At 44.6% G+C, this 19,630-nt stretch overlaps 1 protein-coding gene and 1 long non-coding RNA gene across 3 annotated transcripts in view; one reads left to right on the top strand and one right to left on the bottom strand.

Moving 5' to 3' along the window:
* LOC144782133 (F-box only protein 27-like) overlaps positions 1 to 19,630 on the top strand; it is a 572,295-nt gene that overhangs the window by 185,943 nt on the left and 366,722 nt on the right. For both annotated transcript variants that reach the window (XM_078661310.1, XM_078661309.1), the window contains one exon: positions 16,491 to 16,586. In XM_078661310.1, coding sequence (XP_078517436.1) covers positions 16,491 to 16,586 — 96 coding nt within the window. The remainder of the gene's footprint in view (positions 1 to 16,490; positions 16,587 to 19,630) is intronic.
* Positions 1 to 19,630, bottom strand: part of LOC144782134 (uncharacterized) — a 501,576-nt gene that overhangs the window by 333,349 nt on the left and 148,597 nt on the right. The window lies entirely within an intron of this gene.

Below are 19,630 nucleotides of genomic sequence, written 5' to 3'. Positions count from 1 at the left end.
ATCAACACAGTTCACCTCCTAGCAAGTATGGCCACCCTCTGACTCAAGCAACTAGTCATCGGCCCCACCCACGTCGCAAAACACGCTCAACTCTATCTTCGCAGCCAGCAACAGAGTAAAATACACACACACTGAGGAGCTCACCTGGACTGACCACCACTGCATCCACTTTGTCATCTCGGAACCCCTCAACACCCCAACCTCCACTGCCAGCGAAACGCGTGCAGCTGGTCCAAGGTACCAGAGCAATGCTGGACCCACACCATCGACTCTGGAGCCCAGGCAGGCCCCTGCCCCCACCACGCTTTCAACCTCGGCATTCAGCTCATCAGCAAAGAACTCACCAAGGTCCTCAACTCATCGATCACTACAACCATCTTCCCCCAGAATTGGGAAATACACTGAAATTAAGCCTTTGCTGAAGAAGCCATCTGAGGACCTAGTAGAACTTGAAGAACCACCATCCCATCTCGTTGTTTCCCTTTCCAGCCTAGGTTATCAAGAAGGCAATCCACATCCAGCTCACCAGACATCTGGAGATCCAAGTCCTCTTGGTCCCCTCCGAATCCGGCTTCAGAGTAAACCACAGCACAGAGACAGCTCTAGTTGCAGCCATGGATGACACCTAAATGCTGCTAGACCAAAGAGAAACAATGGCCCTAATCCTCCTGGACATCTCTGCAGCTTTGAACACTTTATCCCGCCACACACTGATCAACAGACTCCATCAGATTGGAATCGCAGGAGCAGCCGTCAAGTAGATTGCATCATACCTCAGAGGAGGAACGCAGAAAAACATCCTCCCTCCCTACTCCTCGCTTTCTAAGAACATCACCTATAGGGTACCTCAACTCCCGTCCCAACCCTCTTCAACACCTACATTGCCCCCACTGGCCAATATTGTCGCAAGCTATGGACTCAACATTATCTCCTACACTTATGACATCCAACTCATCTTCTCTCTGATTACCAATCCATGAACCATTAAAGACGAGTTCCAAAGATGCATGAAAGATGTTGCTGACTGGATGAACAACAACTATCTCAAACTCAACACCGACAAGGCAGAAGTACTCCTCTTCGGGAAAGTCAAGAACACACATTGGAACAAAGAATGGTAGCCCCGGGAGCTGGCCCAACCCTGACCCCCCTTCCTGAACAAGCCCACAACCTCTGCATCATTCTCGACTGCCAGCAATCCATGAAGCAGCAAATCAGCACCATCTCCACTGCCTGCTTCATCACGCTCCATATGCTCAGAAAGGTGTACAGATGGCTCCCGACTATCACAAGGTGAACTGTCATGCAGGCTCTCGTTACTAGTAGACTCTACTACGGCAACTCCCTCTATGTAGGAATAACAGCCCAAACCAGGAAGAAGCTCCAGACAATCCAAAACACAGTGGCAAGGCTCATCCTCGACCTCGCTAGACGAACACACATATCCCCTCACCTCCAGAGGCTCCACTTGCTACCAGTCATGAAGAGATGCCATTACAAGCTACTCACCCACGCATACAAGGCATTACACAACGATAGACCTACGTACCTCAACCACAGAGCGACCTAGCACCAGCCCACCAGGAAGCTCCGATCCGGATCCCTTACCCTAGCGGCCACCCATCCCATCAGCCAGACTAACAGCAGAGGCCGCTTCTTCTCCCATCTGGCATCCAAGACCTGGAACAACCTCCAGCTGCACCTCAGAGCCTCACCATAGCTCCAGCAATTTAAGAAGGACCGCAAGACATGTATGATCAACCGATAGGAGAACTGTCAATTTATCAGGCAGCTCCTCGAGACCCTCATGGCTGAAGCAGCCGCACTCTACAAATCCTGATCCATATCCATACTAATATAATAAAGAGAGAGCCCAAACCTTTGAGGTGGGTAATCTCAGGAACCACAGCACCAATCACAACACCCAATACAGCGTTGGAAAGGGTAGTTGCAGCAGAAGGACATAGGCTATGCAGACGCCCACCATATACATTTAAAAGGTAAAAGAACCGTGCCAGCAAAGTAGTCCCTTGTGGGCGTGTCTGGATTGTGCTGTGGGCGTGTGCTGGGGGCGTGACAAACGCTGGGGGCGGTGGTACGTTCCGCCCTTCATGCCATGTCTCATATTGTGTGCTAATCCCACCCTGCTCCCTTTAAATACCCCTGCACCCCATAATCATAACCCACCCTTACTCCTTAAAATACCCCAACACCCTTAAACACTAACCCATCTTAACCCTAGAACTATACCCTGTACCCCAAAACCCAAACCTATCCCTAAACCCTAAAAATACCCCTGTACCTCGAAACCCAAACCCAGCTCTGAACCCTATAAATACCCCTGTACCTCAAAACCCAAACCTACCCCTGAACCCTAAAAATACCCCTGTACCCCAAAACCCAAACCTAGCCCTGAACCCGAAAAATACCACTGTACCCCAAAACCCAAACCTACCCCTGAACCCTAAAATACCCCTGTACCCCAAAACCCAAACCTAGCCCTGAAACCTTAAAATACCCCTGTACCCCAAAACCCAAACCTACCCCTGAACCCTAAAAATACCCTTGTACCTCAAAACCCAAACCTAGCCCTGAACCCTAAAAATAACCCTGCACCCCAAAACCCAAACCTACCCCTGAACCCTAAAATACCCCTGTACCCCAAAACCCAAACCTAGCCATGAACCCTAAAAATACCCCTGTACCCCAAAACCCAAACCTAGCCCTGAACCCTTAAAATACCCCTGTACCCCAAAACCCAAACCTACCCCTGAACCCTAAAAATACCCCTATACCCCAAAACCCAAACCTAGCCCTGAACCCTAAAAATACCCCTGTACCCCAAAACCCATACCTATCCCTAAACCCTAAAACTACCCCTGTACCCCATAACCCAAAACTATATCTGAACCCTTAAAATACCCAAACACCCCAAAATATATACCTCAGTACCCCAAAACATATACCCCTATACCCATACTTACCTTATCCAAACATTAAAAAAAAACATGATTTTACCATTCATGCATTTACAACGAATTTCATTGTAAATGTATGCGTGGTAAAAGCATATAAAATGTAATGCCATGCGTTATAATGGCATTGCGGAGTCATGGTACTTTCGTAATGAAAGTAGACGGAGTGATGGTATGCGGAAAGAAAGTTACGGAATATTGGGTGTTTACCCTCCCCCGGTAAGTACATTGGTGGCACGGCGGCCAACATCTCCAGCAACATACTCATATTTTTTCACCACCCATTTGAAAAATGCACAGGTCTCTCTCATTGATGGCCAGCACCGACATACACTTTTAGACACACCTACCGCCACAAGTTCTAGAATTGCGAACTTTAGAGCTGGGGAGCTACGTTCGAATCTCAGCATCAGCTCAACATCCTGTGATTCCAGGCAAATCGCTTTGTCTCCCCGTGCCTACCACAAATGAATGTGTTCTTCTGAAATGTAAATTGTGCTCATGCCATGTTGTCGAGTTTGCGCTATATAATATTGCAAGGAAAAATAAAGTAGGGAAACTCGAGTTCACACACTACTGAACGCGCACTCTTAAGTGCATCAGCAGTGCACTGTGAATCGGAGCGTTTCACAGGCCTGTCACAGATAAGAAATGCTATCTAAACGAAATCCTACAAAACAATATACTCCTGGCCGGCAGCAATTCATACCCGGACAACGTCGGGACGGGCTGCTAGTTGGTTGATAAAGGATGTTAAAACCTTACTACAGTATTGAGCTCTTGCTCTGAAAAATGCCCTTGAGAAAACCAAACCCAGTCAAGGACCTCTAACAAACCCTTTGCTAAGGCACTTCTATTAAACCTGGTCACAGTCTCTCTTATCTCCTCCCTGATCCTAGTCCCGAAGCAAGTGAAGAAACGCCCCTTAACACCAGCCACCACTGCCCTGGGTTTAGAATCACCATTCATTCTATAAATTGAAACTTCATTCTACATATGAAAATTTTCAAAGCAGGACTGGGAGCAGTATTGGTTCAGTTTGTAGCGGAGGTTTAAGAGCTAAGCTTTTATCCCAGTTCAAACCCTAAATCCAGAGAAAGAGACCCTAGGAATTTATAACGTTCAAGTGTGCTCTGGGCTCATTGAAATATGATATTGTGGGACAATACTTTGTTTTAGCAACACATCAGGTCCCTTAGTGGGTATTTCTCTTGATGAGAATAGAAACCAAAGGGCTTGGGCTTGCTTTCTGTCTCTGCAACCTTATGCATTCAGAACTGAGTATTGAAAACCTACTATGTAATACAATGTGAACTTTCTCTTTCTTTCTGTGTTGTTTTCCTTCTTTCCTCAAACTTGTTGAAGGATAATGGGAGGAACCACTAGAGCTAGGGGGTCAGGTAGCCCACAATTGCAATGGTGTATAGAATTCACTTTACCCATTGCCAGGTCCATACAGCCCACCAGCGACTTTTCCTGGTGGTTATCTGGTGGTTTGGGGCTAGCAGCCATTTCCCATCCCCTTTCCACTAAACTGGAGTGACCGAATGCCTATTTCTGTTGTAACCAAACTGGACAGTCACCTGAATGGAAGCTCTGACATAAAAGTTCAGTTCTCAGTACAGCTGCAGGTCAGTGGGTCATGACAGACCCGTCTCATTCTGCTCTGCTTCTATTACCAGAAGCAGGCTTTACAGCATACTTTATGTCCTGATGGAGAGATGTGGTCAAGAGATTGTGAAGTGTCTAGCCAAGACGGTGACCAATTAGAGGCGTAAAGGTGGCATTAAGACAATCTAGGGATTATACTGTGGGAGGGAGGGGAAGGGTATACTTTTCCTTGTGCTGTTATAGACCCATCCTTGGGGACAACTGATTGGCAGTGAAACACCCTGCCGGACTGCACACACAAACACTTTTCTCTGAATGGAAAGTGGGAAGTCCTCCTAGTGTGGAAAAGTAAATTTTGCCATGTTCTGTGTCCCTACGTGTTCCCCATCTTATGTTATGTGTGCATGATTAATATGCATATGCATCCTCCATGTTTGATTAAGGACGCAATTACAAGTTGTGTCCATCTCTAGTATGCCAGTTCCCAGTTCTCGTGAAAGCTACGAGTATTAGGCCTATGTAAGGTTACGTTGCCACGTTTCTCAGTGTGCACGTTATTTCATTGAAAAGTCCCCGTTTCTAGGCCTCAAAAGGGCCCGGACACCAGATTCAACTCCTGTCTCCTGAACCCTCGCTGAGGAGCGATACAGCCCCCACCTGTATCCTCGACCCTTCACTTACTTCCTGCCTCGCAGTGCCCGGCTCGGCCTGGCTCTGCCTACAAGTCTGCCAAGAGTATGTTATGATTCTAGTTATCAGTTCAGCCCTCCTTCTCTGCATTCCTAAGCTACTGAATCGCATCAATAGTTTCCGTCATTGTCTAGCCTTTACGTCTCCATGTAAGAGAAATACTGTATTTATGGTCATTTAATATTCTTCATCACGCACTACATGTAGAATAATGCATGCACCAGTCTTAGAGTCTGTTAGCCTTTACCCCGATAACTTTTGGATTCTATCAACATGTTCTCTAAACATCAGATACTAGATAGTGGTAGGTACATGTTGCCCTGACTCTCCAGACTTCAGTCTCTACTCCTAGCACAGAGTTCATAGCCCCCAGCTTCTCCTAGTAACACGTCATTGTCAGTTTGCGCGCACCATTAGGTTAGAGGTCCCGGCTCCTTAGGTAGCCCCCTCCATGTTTCCGCCCCATTTATGACATATTCTGTTACGTTTACATCACATGTCTATGTATACGCCTCCTGTTACACCTACTTTCACCCTTATCTTTCGCGACTGCTATTGACCACACCCACTGCTCCGCCTACTGTATTCATTGTAATGCAACTGTTTTAGTATATATGCTTGTGTATTGTTATTAAATGTTACGCCGATCCTGATCCTGCCCCCGGCAGCGCTGCCATCCCATTCCTGTGCAGGTTGTCCTGTTCCTGTCCTTTATGCTGTATTAAACCTGCAAACTCCTACTACCTCGAATCTTGACTCTTATTTATTGAGCTATCTGTTATTACTATGTCCAGTAAAACCTAGATCCGGTATTATTTATTTATATACCACAGAATGGCGCCCGAACAGGGACTTGCCCTTTCCCCACGCGCCGGTGAAGCCACGCCGGCCCCCTGACCCTCTGCAGCCGTGACGGAACCATACCGTGCACGTGCAGATATTTCTGCTTCAAGTCTCCCTCAGGCCCACGGAGGAGACGGAGGTGGCGGTCCAGCATCCAGACGAGGCGGTGGAGGAACGCGGCGAGTCCCGACCAGAGCCCAAGCCGAGAGTCCAAGGTCCGAGGTATCCGGAGGCCCACCCGTAACTGAAGTCCGAAGTTCGTCCGTCCGGCGTCAAAGCAGTCCAGTCCAGTCCGAGGCCTTCCGTTCTTGCTGCCCGGTGAGTACCGTTGCTGGGGTAGTATCTAGACAGGGTCAATCTAATTGTCTCTGGTCCGTGGGGTTTGGTGGTACACAGATCCCAAAACGAAGTGTCCACTTCGGTGGATGCGGGTCCTGACGTGTCTCTTTATGAGACCGGTAAGTTTCGTACTGTTTCAGCAGTGCATCTAGTCTCTGTTCTAGTCAGTTCTGTTCTCGAGAAATTCATGTATTCTGTTTTCCGTATTCCAGGTAGTATTCTGTTCGAACTGTTATTTTTTTAAATGTTATTCATGTATTTTAATGTCGTGGTATGAAAGTGGTGTACTTATCGTGTTCATTGTGTATTGTATTGTGTCTAGATTACAGTTCAGTCATGCCGTTATTTTCCAGACTACGTCAGTTAAGAACTAGAAAAGGTCTGTTAGAAGAAGCAGTTCCTGTCCCGCCTAGGGACAGTCCAGGTCATTTTATGTATCAGAAGCATGGCATAAGTGCCATATTGTATCTAGATTTATGGGTAGAGTATACCAAACAGTTAGAAGAAAAGTATAGATGGCCCGTATCGGGTACATGGGATGCCGAGTGCATCATGCGAGTAGAAGAAGTATTATGGAAAAAGAAAGCCAGACAGTCACAGAAAGATGCCATCGGGTTATGGCGTAAAGAATCTCATAAAAGAACCGAAAAAGAAATCAGAAAGTCAGAATTAAGTAGAGAATCCTTAGAACGAGCCCAAGAAAGGGAACTAATCGAGATAGGTGAACGAGTCAAAACCGAACAGTCAGACAGACAGAGGAATGCCCTCATTAAGGGTATGTATCCTCTTCTTGCCGAGGGCTTGCCAAAAGCGACCCCGGAGGCATCCAGTAATTTTCCGCCACCATTAGTTCCGACCAAGCTACGTCACAAACCGACCGCAGCTGATATTTTCATTTCGTCCTACTTGGACGACACAGTCCCAGAATATGCAAATCCTGTTCCGCCAGTCCCTGTAAATAATGTAAATCCTGCTCCTCCAGACACCGGAGTACCTGCTACGGTACCCCCGGTCCCGCCTACATTACAATTTCCCACTCTGCCAGCACGAAGAGTATCAGTCGACGATTCCAGCATAGGGGCCGCAGGAGGAGGTCCTCCTGGTACCCCGCCGCCACACCAACGTGTAACGTTAGTCGAGTTACATGAAAGTGCGTTACAGCGTACGCCTAAATATAAGTCCGTTGCAGATATCCGACGAGCTCTTACTGAATGCCGCTATGATCCAGTTGCAGGTGATGATAGTACAGTTATATATTCCATCCGTGTAAGACGGGTGACCGGGTATTTGGATACCCTACCGAATATGAAAGAAGATCTAGACAGAATATATCGTTTCATCCGTACAGGGGATGATCCAGAAAGTATTGGCGAAGCCATGTCTCAAAGGAAAGCTGAGATCCAGCTCATGCTATTAAAGTTTCTGATTAATTGTTTAATAAGGGAACAAGATTATCCGTCCAAAGATCCGGCCGAAATGAAAATCCTGACAAGGTGGAGTGATAATATAGCCGAGGGTAAGCACAGAACCATCAGTAGTATAGAGAGTATGTACAAGAGAATTCGTAAGGAAATAATAAAGTTACACGAACAACGTAAAGCAGCACAAGTAAGCGAGAAAGAGAATGACTCTTCTACTGAAGAGGTAGAGGACGAGAATCCCGCCAGAATAGCGTATGTAGGTAAATCTAGATTTCCAGACCGACATTTACGCCTAGAACGCAAGAAAACTGTTCATCTTCCAACACCAGAACAAGGTTCTCTAGAACAAGCATTTCAAGCTACCGATCATATTCTGAAATCACGAATCGGTTACAGTGAGTTAAGTACTATGCATGAACAAGAACTAGCCCGATCAGCAGTCCGATGGATTACTGATTCTACCACTTTTCCAGATGAAATAGTGGCACAAATGTTTCTGAAACTGCCCCCAGCCGAGCAACGACTGGTGGGTATGTATATGATCCAGCACCTCATTACATTGTATGAGGGTCAACATTCTGATCCAGGTCCGTTACACGATGTCCTGAACGAGTTACTCCAGTATAGATGGAAAGGTTTAGGTACCGATTTAATTAGTATCATTCTAGAACAGCGTCACAAATATAGTATGTTTTTGAACCCGCATTTTGTTCATGTCTCACCTCCAGAAAGTAAACCGTTTTACATAGATAGACAGAACCCGTTACGAGAAGTACACCCAGTCAGGACAACAGATGGTGAAATGCAACGAGTGTTTGTTTACACTCCAATTACAAAGATGGAACTCTTAGAGATGAAGAAATTAATTCCCTGTCATGACAAAGATCCAGCAGGGTTCCACCGAGAATTAAAGGACATGCTCCGTATGGGAGAATACACGTATCCAGATATTATTAAAATGTTAAAAGTCCTGTTGCCCGCAGGGGTATATGAAAAACTCAAGGAAAAGGAATGGGAGGTGGGAGAGAAAAAGATCGATTGGGCAGTTCTAGAAGCTGAAGATAAGATACGAGTACCAGGTACCGGTCTTGGAGAGAAATGTAAAGAATTACCAGAATTGCTAATACAAGTTTTGCCAAGATTATTAGCCACTAAAAAGGAAGACTGGGATGCAATCTCAGCCTGTAAACAGAAACAAGACGAAGACACTAGTGATTTTTATTCTAGATTTGAGAAATGCTTTAGTATTAACAGTGGCCTCAAGACAAGTAGCGAGTCATACCCTCATCTTTTTGTTACTAAATTAGTCGAGAATTCAAGTCCACAAGTTAAGAACCGAGTTTTGAAAGTCGAAAGTACATGGCAAGCTAGTACCCCGTCCCAAATGTTACAGATGCTCCAGTACCACCAGAATAGAATCAGAGAAGAGCAAGATCATGAAAGAAAACGTATGAAAGACACGAAAATGAAAGTACTAGTTGCACAATCTGTTCCTCAAGACAGTCAGAAGAGGGGTACGAATCAAGCCAGTCATCCTGCAGTTCCCGTTAAAGGGACATGCAATTATTGTAAACAGCCAGGTCACTATATAAACGAGTGTGCAGTTCTGAAACATAATATAGCTACTGGTAAGACTAAAGAAAGACCACGTCCGCCTAGACAAGAACAAGTTTCACAGACTTCTCAGCCACAGAATGCACAACAGACAGTTCCAGCACCGCAGCCTATTGCTGCAACACAGCATGTTACACAGCAGATGTACCAGTATGCACAGTCCGAGTATCCAGAGTATCAGCCATATTCATGAAACAGCCTAGAGAGGGAGGTAGGCTTGCCTCTCATCGAGATACCTGTAGATCAAGAAGGTCCCTATGTTCATAGTCAAGTACTAGGGAAAGACAGAAAGTTTCTGATTGATACAGGGGCAAGTAGGACGACCATTAGTCACGCCGAAGTTCCAGGGGCTCCGCTCTCAGGCTCTAGAAATGTTTCCCTTGGATTTTCAGGAAAGCCTATTGTAAACGAGATATCTAAGCCAGTTACTCTAGAAGTAGGTCCATTGTCCCGCACTACTGATCTGTTACTTACGAAGTCGTGTCCAGAAAATCTGTTAGGTATTAAAACACTGAAAGAATTAGGTGCAGTTATTTGCTGCTCCCCAGAGGGAATAAGACTGTTTCTACGTGACTTCAAGGGTCACTATGTATTACGAGATTTTGATCCGAGATTGTCTAATGTTCCGCAGCATCTATGGGCGCAAGGTCCAACTGATGTAGGTTATATGCAAATCACACCCCATCGTGTGACTCTCAAACCAGGTGTAGTGTTACCACGAATCAGACAGTACAGATTGCCACCTGAGGCTGTAGCAGCCTTATCCAAAATTATTGACGAGCTCATGGCTCAAGGAGTAGTTGTAGAAACTGACTCCAATGTATGTAATTCTCCGATCATTCCAGTCATGAAACGTACTGATCCAAATGCACCCCCAGTATATCGATTAGTGATTGACCTTCGAGAACTTAATAAATGTATTATTCCCCAGTATCCAGTTGTTCCAGATATCTCTTCCCTACTGACAGCCATTGATTCCGAAGCCTCATTTTTTACAGTCATAGACCTCAAGAACGCGTTTTTCAGTGTCCCCATTCATCCAGACAGTCAGTTTCTTTTCGGATTTTGTTTAAATGGAAGGAGCTATAAATTCACACGAGCTCCTCAAGGTTTCACAGAAAGTCCTAGTATTTACAGTCAAGCACTTAAGAGACAACTAGACAATATTCACATGCCAACAGACACTGCCCTGCTCCAGTATGTCGATGATCTACTGATCACAGCCCGTTCTGAACGTGCTTGCGAGCGAGCATCACTTACAGTCTTGTATTTCCTTGCCGAGATGGGGCACAAGGTGTCCCCTTCGAAGCTTCAGTTCTGTGTCCAGCAAGTGATCTATTTAGGCCACTTACTGTCCAAGAGGGGTAGGCAGTTGACACCAGACCGTATCCAGTTAATAGCGAGTCTTCCTCAGCCCAAGACACAGAAGGAGGTACGTGCTTTTATCGGCCTTACTTCTTATTGCAGACAATGGATTCCTCAGTATGCATTTCTAGCTAAGCCACTGATACAGTTAACGACACAGGAGGCAGCCGTATCGACTGTCCTCCCTTGGACATCTGAACATACACTTAGTTTTAATGAGTTAAAGAAAGCTTTATGCCAAGCTCCTGTTCTAGCTACACCGAACTACAGTAAGCCTTTTACACTTTTCGTCACTGAACGTGAAGGTACAGCATTATCTGTTCTCACACAAGATCAAGCAGGACAATACAAGCCCTGTGCTTATTTTTCGAGCACATTAGATCCTGTAGCCCAGGCTCTGCCTGCGTGCCTCAAGTCAGTTGCAGCCACAGCTCTAGCTATCAGACAAAGTGATTCCATAGTATTAGGACATTCCTTGACAGTACAAGTTCCACACTCCGTGGAAGTTCTTTTAAACCGAACCCAGACTCAACACTTGACAATTGCACGTTTAACAGGTTATGAACTGACACTGTTCCAGCCACACATAGAAATCAGACGCTGCAACGTTCTAAATCCTGCTACACTGTTACCGTCAGTTAATTCGAATCCTGCCACACACGACTGTGTGGAAGTAGTCAACACTATGACTAAGCCAAGACAAGATCTGACAGATATTCCATTACCAGATCCCGACCTGACACTTTATGTGGATGGTTCATGTATGAGAACAAGTACAGGAGAACTAGTAGCCGCGTATGCAGTGACTACTGACACTGAAGTTATAGAAACACACCGTATTGACACCCTGTCTGCTCAAGCAGCAGAGCTAGTCGCTCTGACACAAGCCTGCATACACGCCAAGAACCTGAAAGTTAATGTTTACACAGATTCACGCTACGCATTCGGAGTTGTACACGACTTCGGAGTGCTCTGGCAGGAGAGAGGTTTCATGACTTCTCATGGAACCAAGATTCAGCATGGTCTCCTTATTCAAGCTCTGTTAGATGCCATACATTTACCGACATCTATTGCTATCATGAAGTGCAAAGCACATACGAAAGTTACAGACACTATTTCTCAAGGTAATGATCTAGCAGATCGCACAGCCAAGCTTACAGCACAGACTCCAGACATTTCAGTTAATCCGACACAGACACATACTCCAGATCCGACTACATGTATGACAGTTAAGGACCCTACTCAAGATGTCATAGATATCCAGTTACATGCTACTCCCGATGAAATTAAGAAATGGTCCGAACAAGGAGGGGTCCAGACAGATCAGGGATGGGTAACGAAGGGAAAAGCCATATGGTTTCTCCCCGACTCAATGGTTCAAGTCATTATCAATACCACACATAGTCCAGCACATTTAGGAGAAAAAGCTATGTTAGATAGTATCCAGAACATTTGGTTCAACAAGCATTTACGAGCTGCAGCCAAGCAGAAAGTCCGTACCTGTATGATATGTTGCCAGTTTAATCCAGGTAAAAGTGTCCCGGTGGAACAAGGTGGATTCCAGCCCCCTGACCACCCTTTTGAAGTCCTCCAGATGGATTATATTCAGATGGAGCGATGTCGAGGTTTCAAGTATGTCCTTGTAGTTGTATGCGCTCTGTCCAGATGGACAGAAGCATATCCAGTCCCAGATTACACAGCCGCGACCACTGCCAAGCAGTTGGTTCGTGAATTCTTCCCCCGTTATGGACTCCCTAGGGTCGTATATTCTGATAACGGCCAGCCATTCTCATCTGAGCTCATGAAACATGTTTCCCTTTTGTTAGGGTACCAGTGGAAGTTCCATTGTGTACGCCATCCTGAAGCAGCCGGTCTAGTAGAGAGACATAATCAGACCCTGAAAATCCGCATCGCCAAAATATGTAAAGAAAAAGGTGTGGACTGGCTAGTAGCTCTGCCAGTCGCTTTGTTTTATATGCGCATGGTCGCACATTCCAGATCAGGTCTGTCCCCGTACGAGGTCGTATTCGGCCGCCCCCCTAATATGTGGGGTACACCTAGACCCCGAAGTATTACAGATGTTTCAAGTAATATACTGACAGATTACCTAGCTTCCTTGATGTCTGCCCTCAACTCTTGTCGTTCACAGGTTGCTGCCGCATTTCCAGACAATACCGAGGTGGCACCGCATGAAATCGTTCCCGGATGCATGGTTCTTGTCCGGAATTTTGATCGTTCAAGTCCGCTGGAGCCCCGCTGGAAGGAGCCAAAACAGGTCCTCCTGGCCACCCGTACTGCCGTCAAGCTGGAAGGCAGGAAGGGCTGGGTCCACCTGTCTCATGTGAAAAGATTTTACGGACTAAAGACTGTTTCAAAGAACATTTCCGAGGATTTGAAAGACTGCCAAAGTACTGTTCTTAAGGACTGTCCCGCAAAAGACAATGATACTAAACCCTCCCTGTTAGAGAAAACTCCGCAACAGGAGTATAAGCTAAAATTAAGGTCTAGTAAAATAAGTCAGCCAGTTTGATTGTCTAAGTCCTCCCCTAGGTGAAACGGTTAGACCGGTTTCTGACATGTATAAAATAGACCCCCATAGTGAGAGAGTTAGTCAAAACTCAATCCGATGTATCGTTTTTCTAAGTTTTATATTGTTTTTCAGCCTCATGATTACCTGCACAGGTTATGCTTTTTATTTGTGTTTTCCAGTTTCTCATGTAAATAAGTCTTCTATTGCTACAGTAGAGCACACGTTTAGTGATCTACCTCCTCATGAACTTTCATATCGTCTTGCTATGCGTAATAATTCCTTTATCCGCATGTTACATTATTCACACCAGACCAGCAATGCCACTAATTGTTGGGTGTGTGGTCGACTCCCCCCTTTCCAGACACCGAAGGGAGTTCTGCCACTCTTTCCTTATCCATTTTCACATAATGGTTCGTGTGGAGCATGGTCCACGTTAACGTCATCCTCAACAGATATGTCTTTTCTTAACAGTACATGTTTTCCAGACAAGCAAGGTCTTCCCCACAGAACAGGGTTAGATCTAGAAAATGAAGTTTATAATTTAGGTAATTATTCTTCGAATTTCATGGTCCTGAATGTTCAGTCTGATACTACTCCAGACTTACCCTCTATGTCAGTATTACCAGTAAAAGGTGAATTATGTGTCCGAAATAATGGTTCCGTACATGTAGGACATAGTGATTGTACTACTATTGTCAAGTATAGTGACAGTAGGAAATCTATTTTCAAAGCTTCACGTCATTCTTATTTTGTTTGTGGTCAGACCGCATATGTTCGTCTGCCCCTCGATTGGGAGGGAACCTGTTACATTGCCTTCCTACTGCCACCAGTTTTTCTAGCCCCACCTGACTATCATAGGAATTCCCACCTAGTACATACTAGACACAAGAGAGACCTCCCGATTGTCGATTATACTGAAACTGCTCTAGAACAATACATAGATATCAATAAAGGTGTCTTCCCTTATTTAGGTACTGTCGTGAATAGTAAACTGATACGTAGATTAACGAGAACCCTTGAAGCAGTAGTGATTGAGACTACCTCTGCTCTAGGTAACTTGACCGAAGAGCAATCCTTTATGAGAATTGTCGTGCTCCAGAATCGTCTCGTCCTTGACGTCATACTGGCCGATAGGGGCGGGGCATGTAGAGTCATCGGATCTAGTTGCTGCATTTTCATTCCTAATAACGCACCGTCTGTTTATTCAGCTATTACCAGACTCCATAAAATTGCCCATATGTTACACCAAGATCCAGGCACCTGGACATGGTCCGGTTGGTTCTGGAATATAATTTCCGCCTGGGGATGGAAAGTATTGTCATTTCTAGGTATTGCAGTAGCGATCATATTCAGTTGCTGCCTATGTATACAATGTGGCCCTGCGATTTGTGGCATTTGTGCTACCTCTTGTATTCCTGGTCCTAAGTCCCGTCCTAAATCCCGTTCCAAGAAAATTCGAGACGAGCAAATGATACTGTATGAAATAATAGATGGTATCATGAATATTGATGTTTCCTGATGGAAACGTAGTGACAAGGAGGGAATGTGGAAAAGTAAATTTTGCCATGTTCTGTGTCCCTACGTGTTCCCCATCTTATGTTATGTGTGCATGATTAATATGCATATGCATCCTCCATGTTTGATTAAGGACGCAATTACAAGTTGTGTCCATCTCTAGTATGCCAGTTCCCAGTTCTCGTGAAAGCTACGAGTATTAGGCCTATGTAAGGTTACGTTGCCACGTTTCTCAGTGTGCACGTTATTTCATTGAAAAGTCCCCGTTTCTAGGCCTCAAAAGGGCCCGGACACCAGATTCAACTCCTGTCTCCTGAACCCTCGCTGAGGAGCGATACAGCCCCCACCTGTATCCTCGACCCTTCACTTACTTCCTGCCTCGCAGTGCCCGGCTCGGCCTGGCTCTGCCTACAAGTCTGCCAAGAGTATGTTATGATTCTAGTTATCAGTTCAGCCCTCCTTCTCTGCATTCCTAAGCTACTGAATCGCATCAATAGTTTCCGTCATTGTCTAGCCTTTACGTCTCCATGTAAGAGAAATACTGTATTTATGGTCATTTAATATTCTTCATCACGCACTACATGTAGAATAATGCATGCACCAGTCTTAGAGTCTGTTAGCCTTTACCCCGATAACTTTTGGATTCTATCAACATGTTCTCTAAACATCAGATACTAGATAGTGGTAGGTACATGTTGCCCTGACTCTCCAGACTTCAGTCTCTACTCCTAGCACAGAGTTCATAGCCCCCAGCTTCTCCTAGTAACACGTCATTGTCAGTTTGCGCGCACCATTAGGTTAGAGGTCCCGGCTCCTTAGGTAGCCCCCTCCATGTTTCCGCCCCATTTATGACATATTCTGTTACGTTTACATCACATGTCTATGTATACGCCTCCTGTTACACCTACTTTCACCCTTATCTTTCGCGACTGCTATTGACCACACCCACTGCTCCGCCTACTGTATTCATTGTAATGCAACTGTTTTAGTATATATGCTTGTGTATTGTTATTAAATGTTACGCCGATCCTGATCCTGCCCCCGGCAGCGCTGCCATCCCATTCCTGTGCAGGTTGTCCTGTTCCTGTCCTTTATGCTGTATTAAACCTGCAAACTCCTACTACCTCGAATCTTGACTCTTATTTATTGAGCTATCTGTTATTACTATGTCCAGTAAAACCTAGATCCGGTATTATTTATTTATATACCACACTAGGACTACTATTTGGGCAATTTGTTCAGTCTAAAAATGTTATAGTTGCCATTCCAGCTGGCATGGTTTTCCTTCTATCACTGCTGTCTCATGCTTGTACCAAATATGTGTGCATCCTGTTAAATTGTATTAGTTTGACCCATCTATTATTTACTTGATTTAAAGCAAAGGTCTGGATTTACATACTCTGGATCCTTTGTGTTTATGCCTGTAGACCAGTATCAATAAAATCTCTGTAAATGGCACAACTTGATTGACATGTATGTATTCCACTCTGACTTGATTGCAGTGTAGCCACACAGACCATTCGCTACAAAGTGAAAATGTGACGGCACTGAAAGACCCACTTGTTTTCTGATTGTCTTTTTCTGCAGCTGGTGCACCAAGTGGCAGGTTATTGACCTATGGGCGAAAGGTTATTCACAGGAGTGTCTAGATTCTGAGCAACCTGAAATTTATGTCTCTGATTGGTGAGTAAATGTCTGCACTCAGTAATTACATACATCACAAAACGATCTGTGTTTGGAAAGGCCCACAGACGCAAACCTCATCTAGTGACACAAAGGCCATAAGGCACACTTCACTGTTCAGTGTTTTTTTATGCCCTTTACTTGTTTTGGCCTAGGAAAAAAGGATGGAAACCTTGCATTAGGAATGTTTTGCTGCATCAATCTGTTTTACATGTTTTATCCGGTTTAAGTAGTTGAATCTGGAATTGTCCTTAAGTTTCACAGAAAATACATTTTAGATCAGGCTGTTGAAAAGCTTCATGTGATCAGATTTTGTTGAAAACAAAAATAACTGAACCCTGAATTGGTGCTTTATCCGATTCATCTTCAGAGATTATTTACCAGCCTCCGTTTGACTTCTGAATTTTAAGAATCGTTCTGGCCATAGATAGGTGGATCGTGATTCAGGTAGAAATCTTCAAAACACTGAATACTTGAAGACGGGGATACTGTGTGGAATGTTATTGTTTATCAATTTGAAGTGTTTTTGTAGTACATAATAGGGTTTTCTTTTGAGTAGCTGGAGATGACCTCTTTTCATTTAGTCTTGGAGGCCGAATGCAGTTTGTGGGAATTGGCACACTCTTTACAAGGAGCTGTGTTCTGGTCAGTCACAAAGTGCAGTCGAAGCAGCCACTAAGAGGTTTAAATCCAAGACACTCCAGTGCACAAACTAGAAATGTTGTGCCTGAAGAACCACCGGAAAATTTAAAGTTTCCTGTGGACAGGATGTTGAACACCGAGTTCTTCCAGGATCAGCATGAACATTTGACTTTAAGGAGATCCCTAAACAAATGGCAGGGATATGCTTTGGAGGAGGTACTGTATGCATACGAAATTTAGCAGGTATTTTTAAGGCCAAAAGGTTCAATGCCATTGTTTCTAAATGAAGAGCATTTACATTTTGAACTGGTCATACATCAACAAAGCAGTCATGTTTTTTAGGTCGCCTGCTAGCGACAGATTTATTACCTATTGGCAACTGAGATGATTGCCCTCTGAATGCTGTAAATATCTGATCAGGAAGATAATCCTGTTACTCGCTATATAACTTTTCTAGGTTCAAGCTAGCTGCTATCTTCTTTCAAAATTCAAGCCTTGTATAAATTATGCCTGAAAGAATGGCAAATCAATTTGAATAATAAAGCTGTATGTAGTACCTAGGATCCTCTGAGACATGTTTAGCATAACTTCCACACTTATACAAAGGAATAGTGACTTGATCAGGAAAGACCCCTAATTTGCAGTGTCTCGGAGGGAAAACTGGGGACTGGATAGGTGTAATGCTGGGCAGGTGTCCTCTTCTGAGTCTTTCTTTGTATAATTTTTCTTAAGACTACCCCCACACTAAGAACAAACACTGACTGATTAACCCACAAGCAACCTAAAGACGCTCCGTCTCCTGCTGTTCTGGCAGCGGATGGTTCCCACCCCGGAACTGCTCTATGCTGCTGCTTTCCAGGAGGTTTATGCCCTAGACACCATGCCCAAAATTTGTTGGCTCAAACATGTCAAACGTCTTATGTCCTACATAGGCCTTGCAGGACACACATTGGTTGCCCAATACCCCCCAATACCCCCCACTAGAAGACAGACCAAATCTCTCTTGGGAAGGGGTTGAGAAAATCGCCCACTTAGCTGGCAATCAGGGGAGACTGAATGAAGAATTCAGCGATTTCAAGCTTAGCTGTACCCTTGAAAGTTGCCTCGACATCATCAAAGTGCCGGCCGACAGGAAGTTCTACATCTAGTTTAGGTTTGGCAGCCTGCCGATCAATGCATTCACAAACTCATGGCTGCACAATAAAGCACAGTCAAAGGGCTGCCCTGGCTGTCCTTGCCCACAAGAACACATAGCCCATTTCCTGTATGTAAAGCATACACTAAACCAAGGAGCAGATGGCTTTCTCCTGTCTGCAGAGAACTTGGCACCCGAGACTTTAGAGTGGCCCTGCGCATACTGAAATCTGACGCAAAACCCCAATTTGTGTGCGTAACTGCAAAATATCTTGGAAATGTATGGGCAATCAAAAGGAGGGCGTTGATCTCTACTTCTGAAACGGGACCTTCGCAGGTTGCACATCTATCTTTCCAGCTGGTTTGAACTCGTGACGGTAACCGAGACCTACATAGTACCTGTAGCTTTTAACTTCATGTTTTTTAACGTTTGTTAGTTCAATTTTTATACCCAATGTTATTTTTAAATTGTACTTCTTTTATTATCGATGTGCATTGTCCGATTTATATTGATATGTACGAAACTTATCCCTCAAATCCTTGTTTCTTTTATGATACTTTTACCGAAATAAAGACTCTGATGATGATGTTGAAGATGATGATGATTAGGGACTTAACTGCTGCCAACTTGCCCCATGGCATGAAAAACATTCAGCCAGTTTGAACGTTTCCATCAATGACACTCCGACATCTCGGACTACGCACAATAAAATGCAAACAATTGTATTATCAATAAAAAGCCATTATTAGTATTGCGAATTCATTATTGCCTAAGTTGATGCATGGGTTTATAAAAGTGTACACCTACGACAATTTAAACAGCAGCTTATTTTCCATGTCCTACTGAATTAAATCACACAAAGAGGACAGTACCAGTCCACTGACCGCAGGAAACTCAATAGCACAAAGTCTGCAGCAGTTCTAGAATCTTGACTGGACACTGTATCTGTCCGTTATTTACGAGCCACATGAGTTAAGTAAAGAGATCAGCCTCTTACTACCTCTAGCTGCCGCTTTGAGAGTGTGAGAACTCCCCCCCTCCTCCTTTATTGTTGTAACCTTAGTCGAAGTGGTCTAAAATTTTCATTCTGACACCGGACTTTTATTGTAAAATAACAGCCTGATTTCTGGCTTGCGCACAACCCCTGCCACACAGTTCGCGCTACGATCTGTATTTAAAAAGATATTCTTGCACAAGGTTGACTATGATTCCTCCACCTCATTGACGATCTTAAGCCCTTCAATGTAGTTGCAGCTACCAATTTTTC

The sequence above is a fragment of the Lissotriton helveticus genome, chromosome 9 (genome assembly GCF_964261635.1).
Source record: "Lissotriton helveticus chromosome 9, aLisHel1.1, whole genome shotgun sequence".
NCBI classification, from domain to species: Eukaryota; Metazoa; Chordata; class Amphibia; order Caudata; family Salamandridae; genus Lissotriton; species Lissotriton helveticus.
This window is presented reverse-complemented; position numbering and strand designations above follow the sequence as displayed.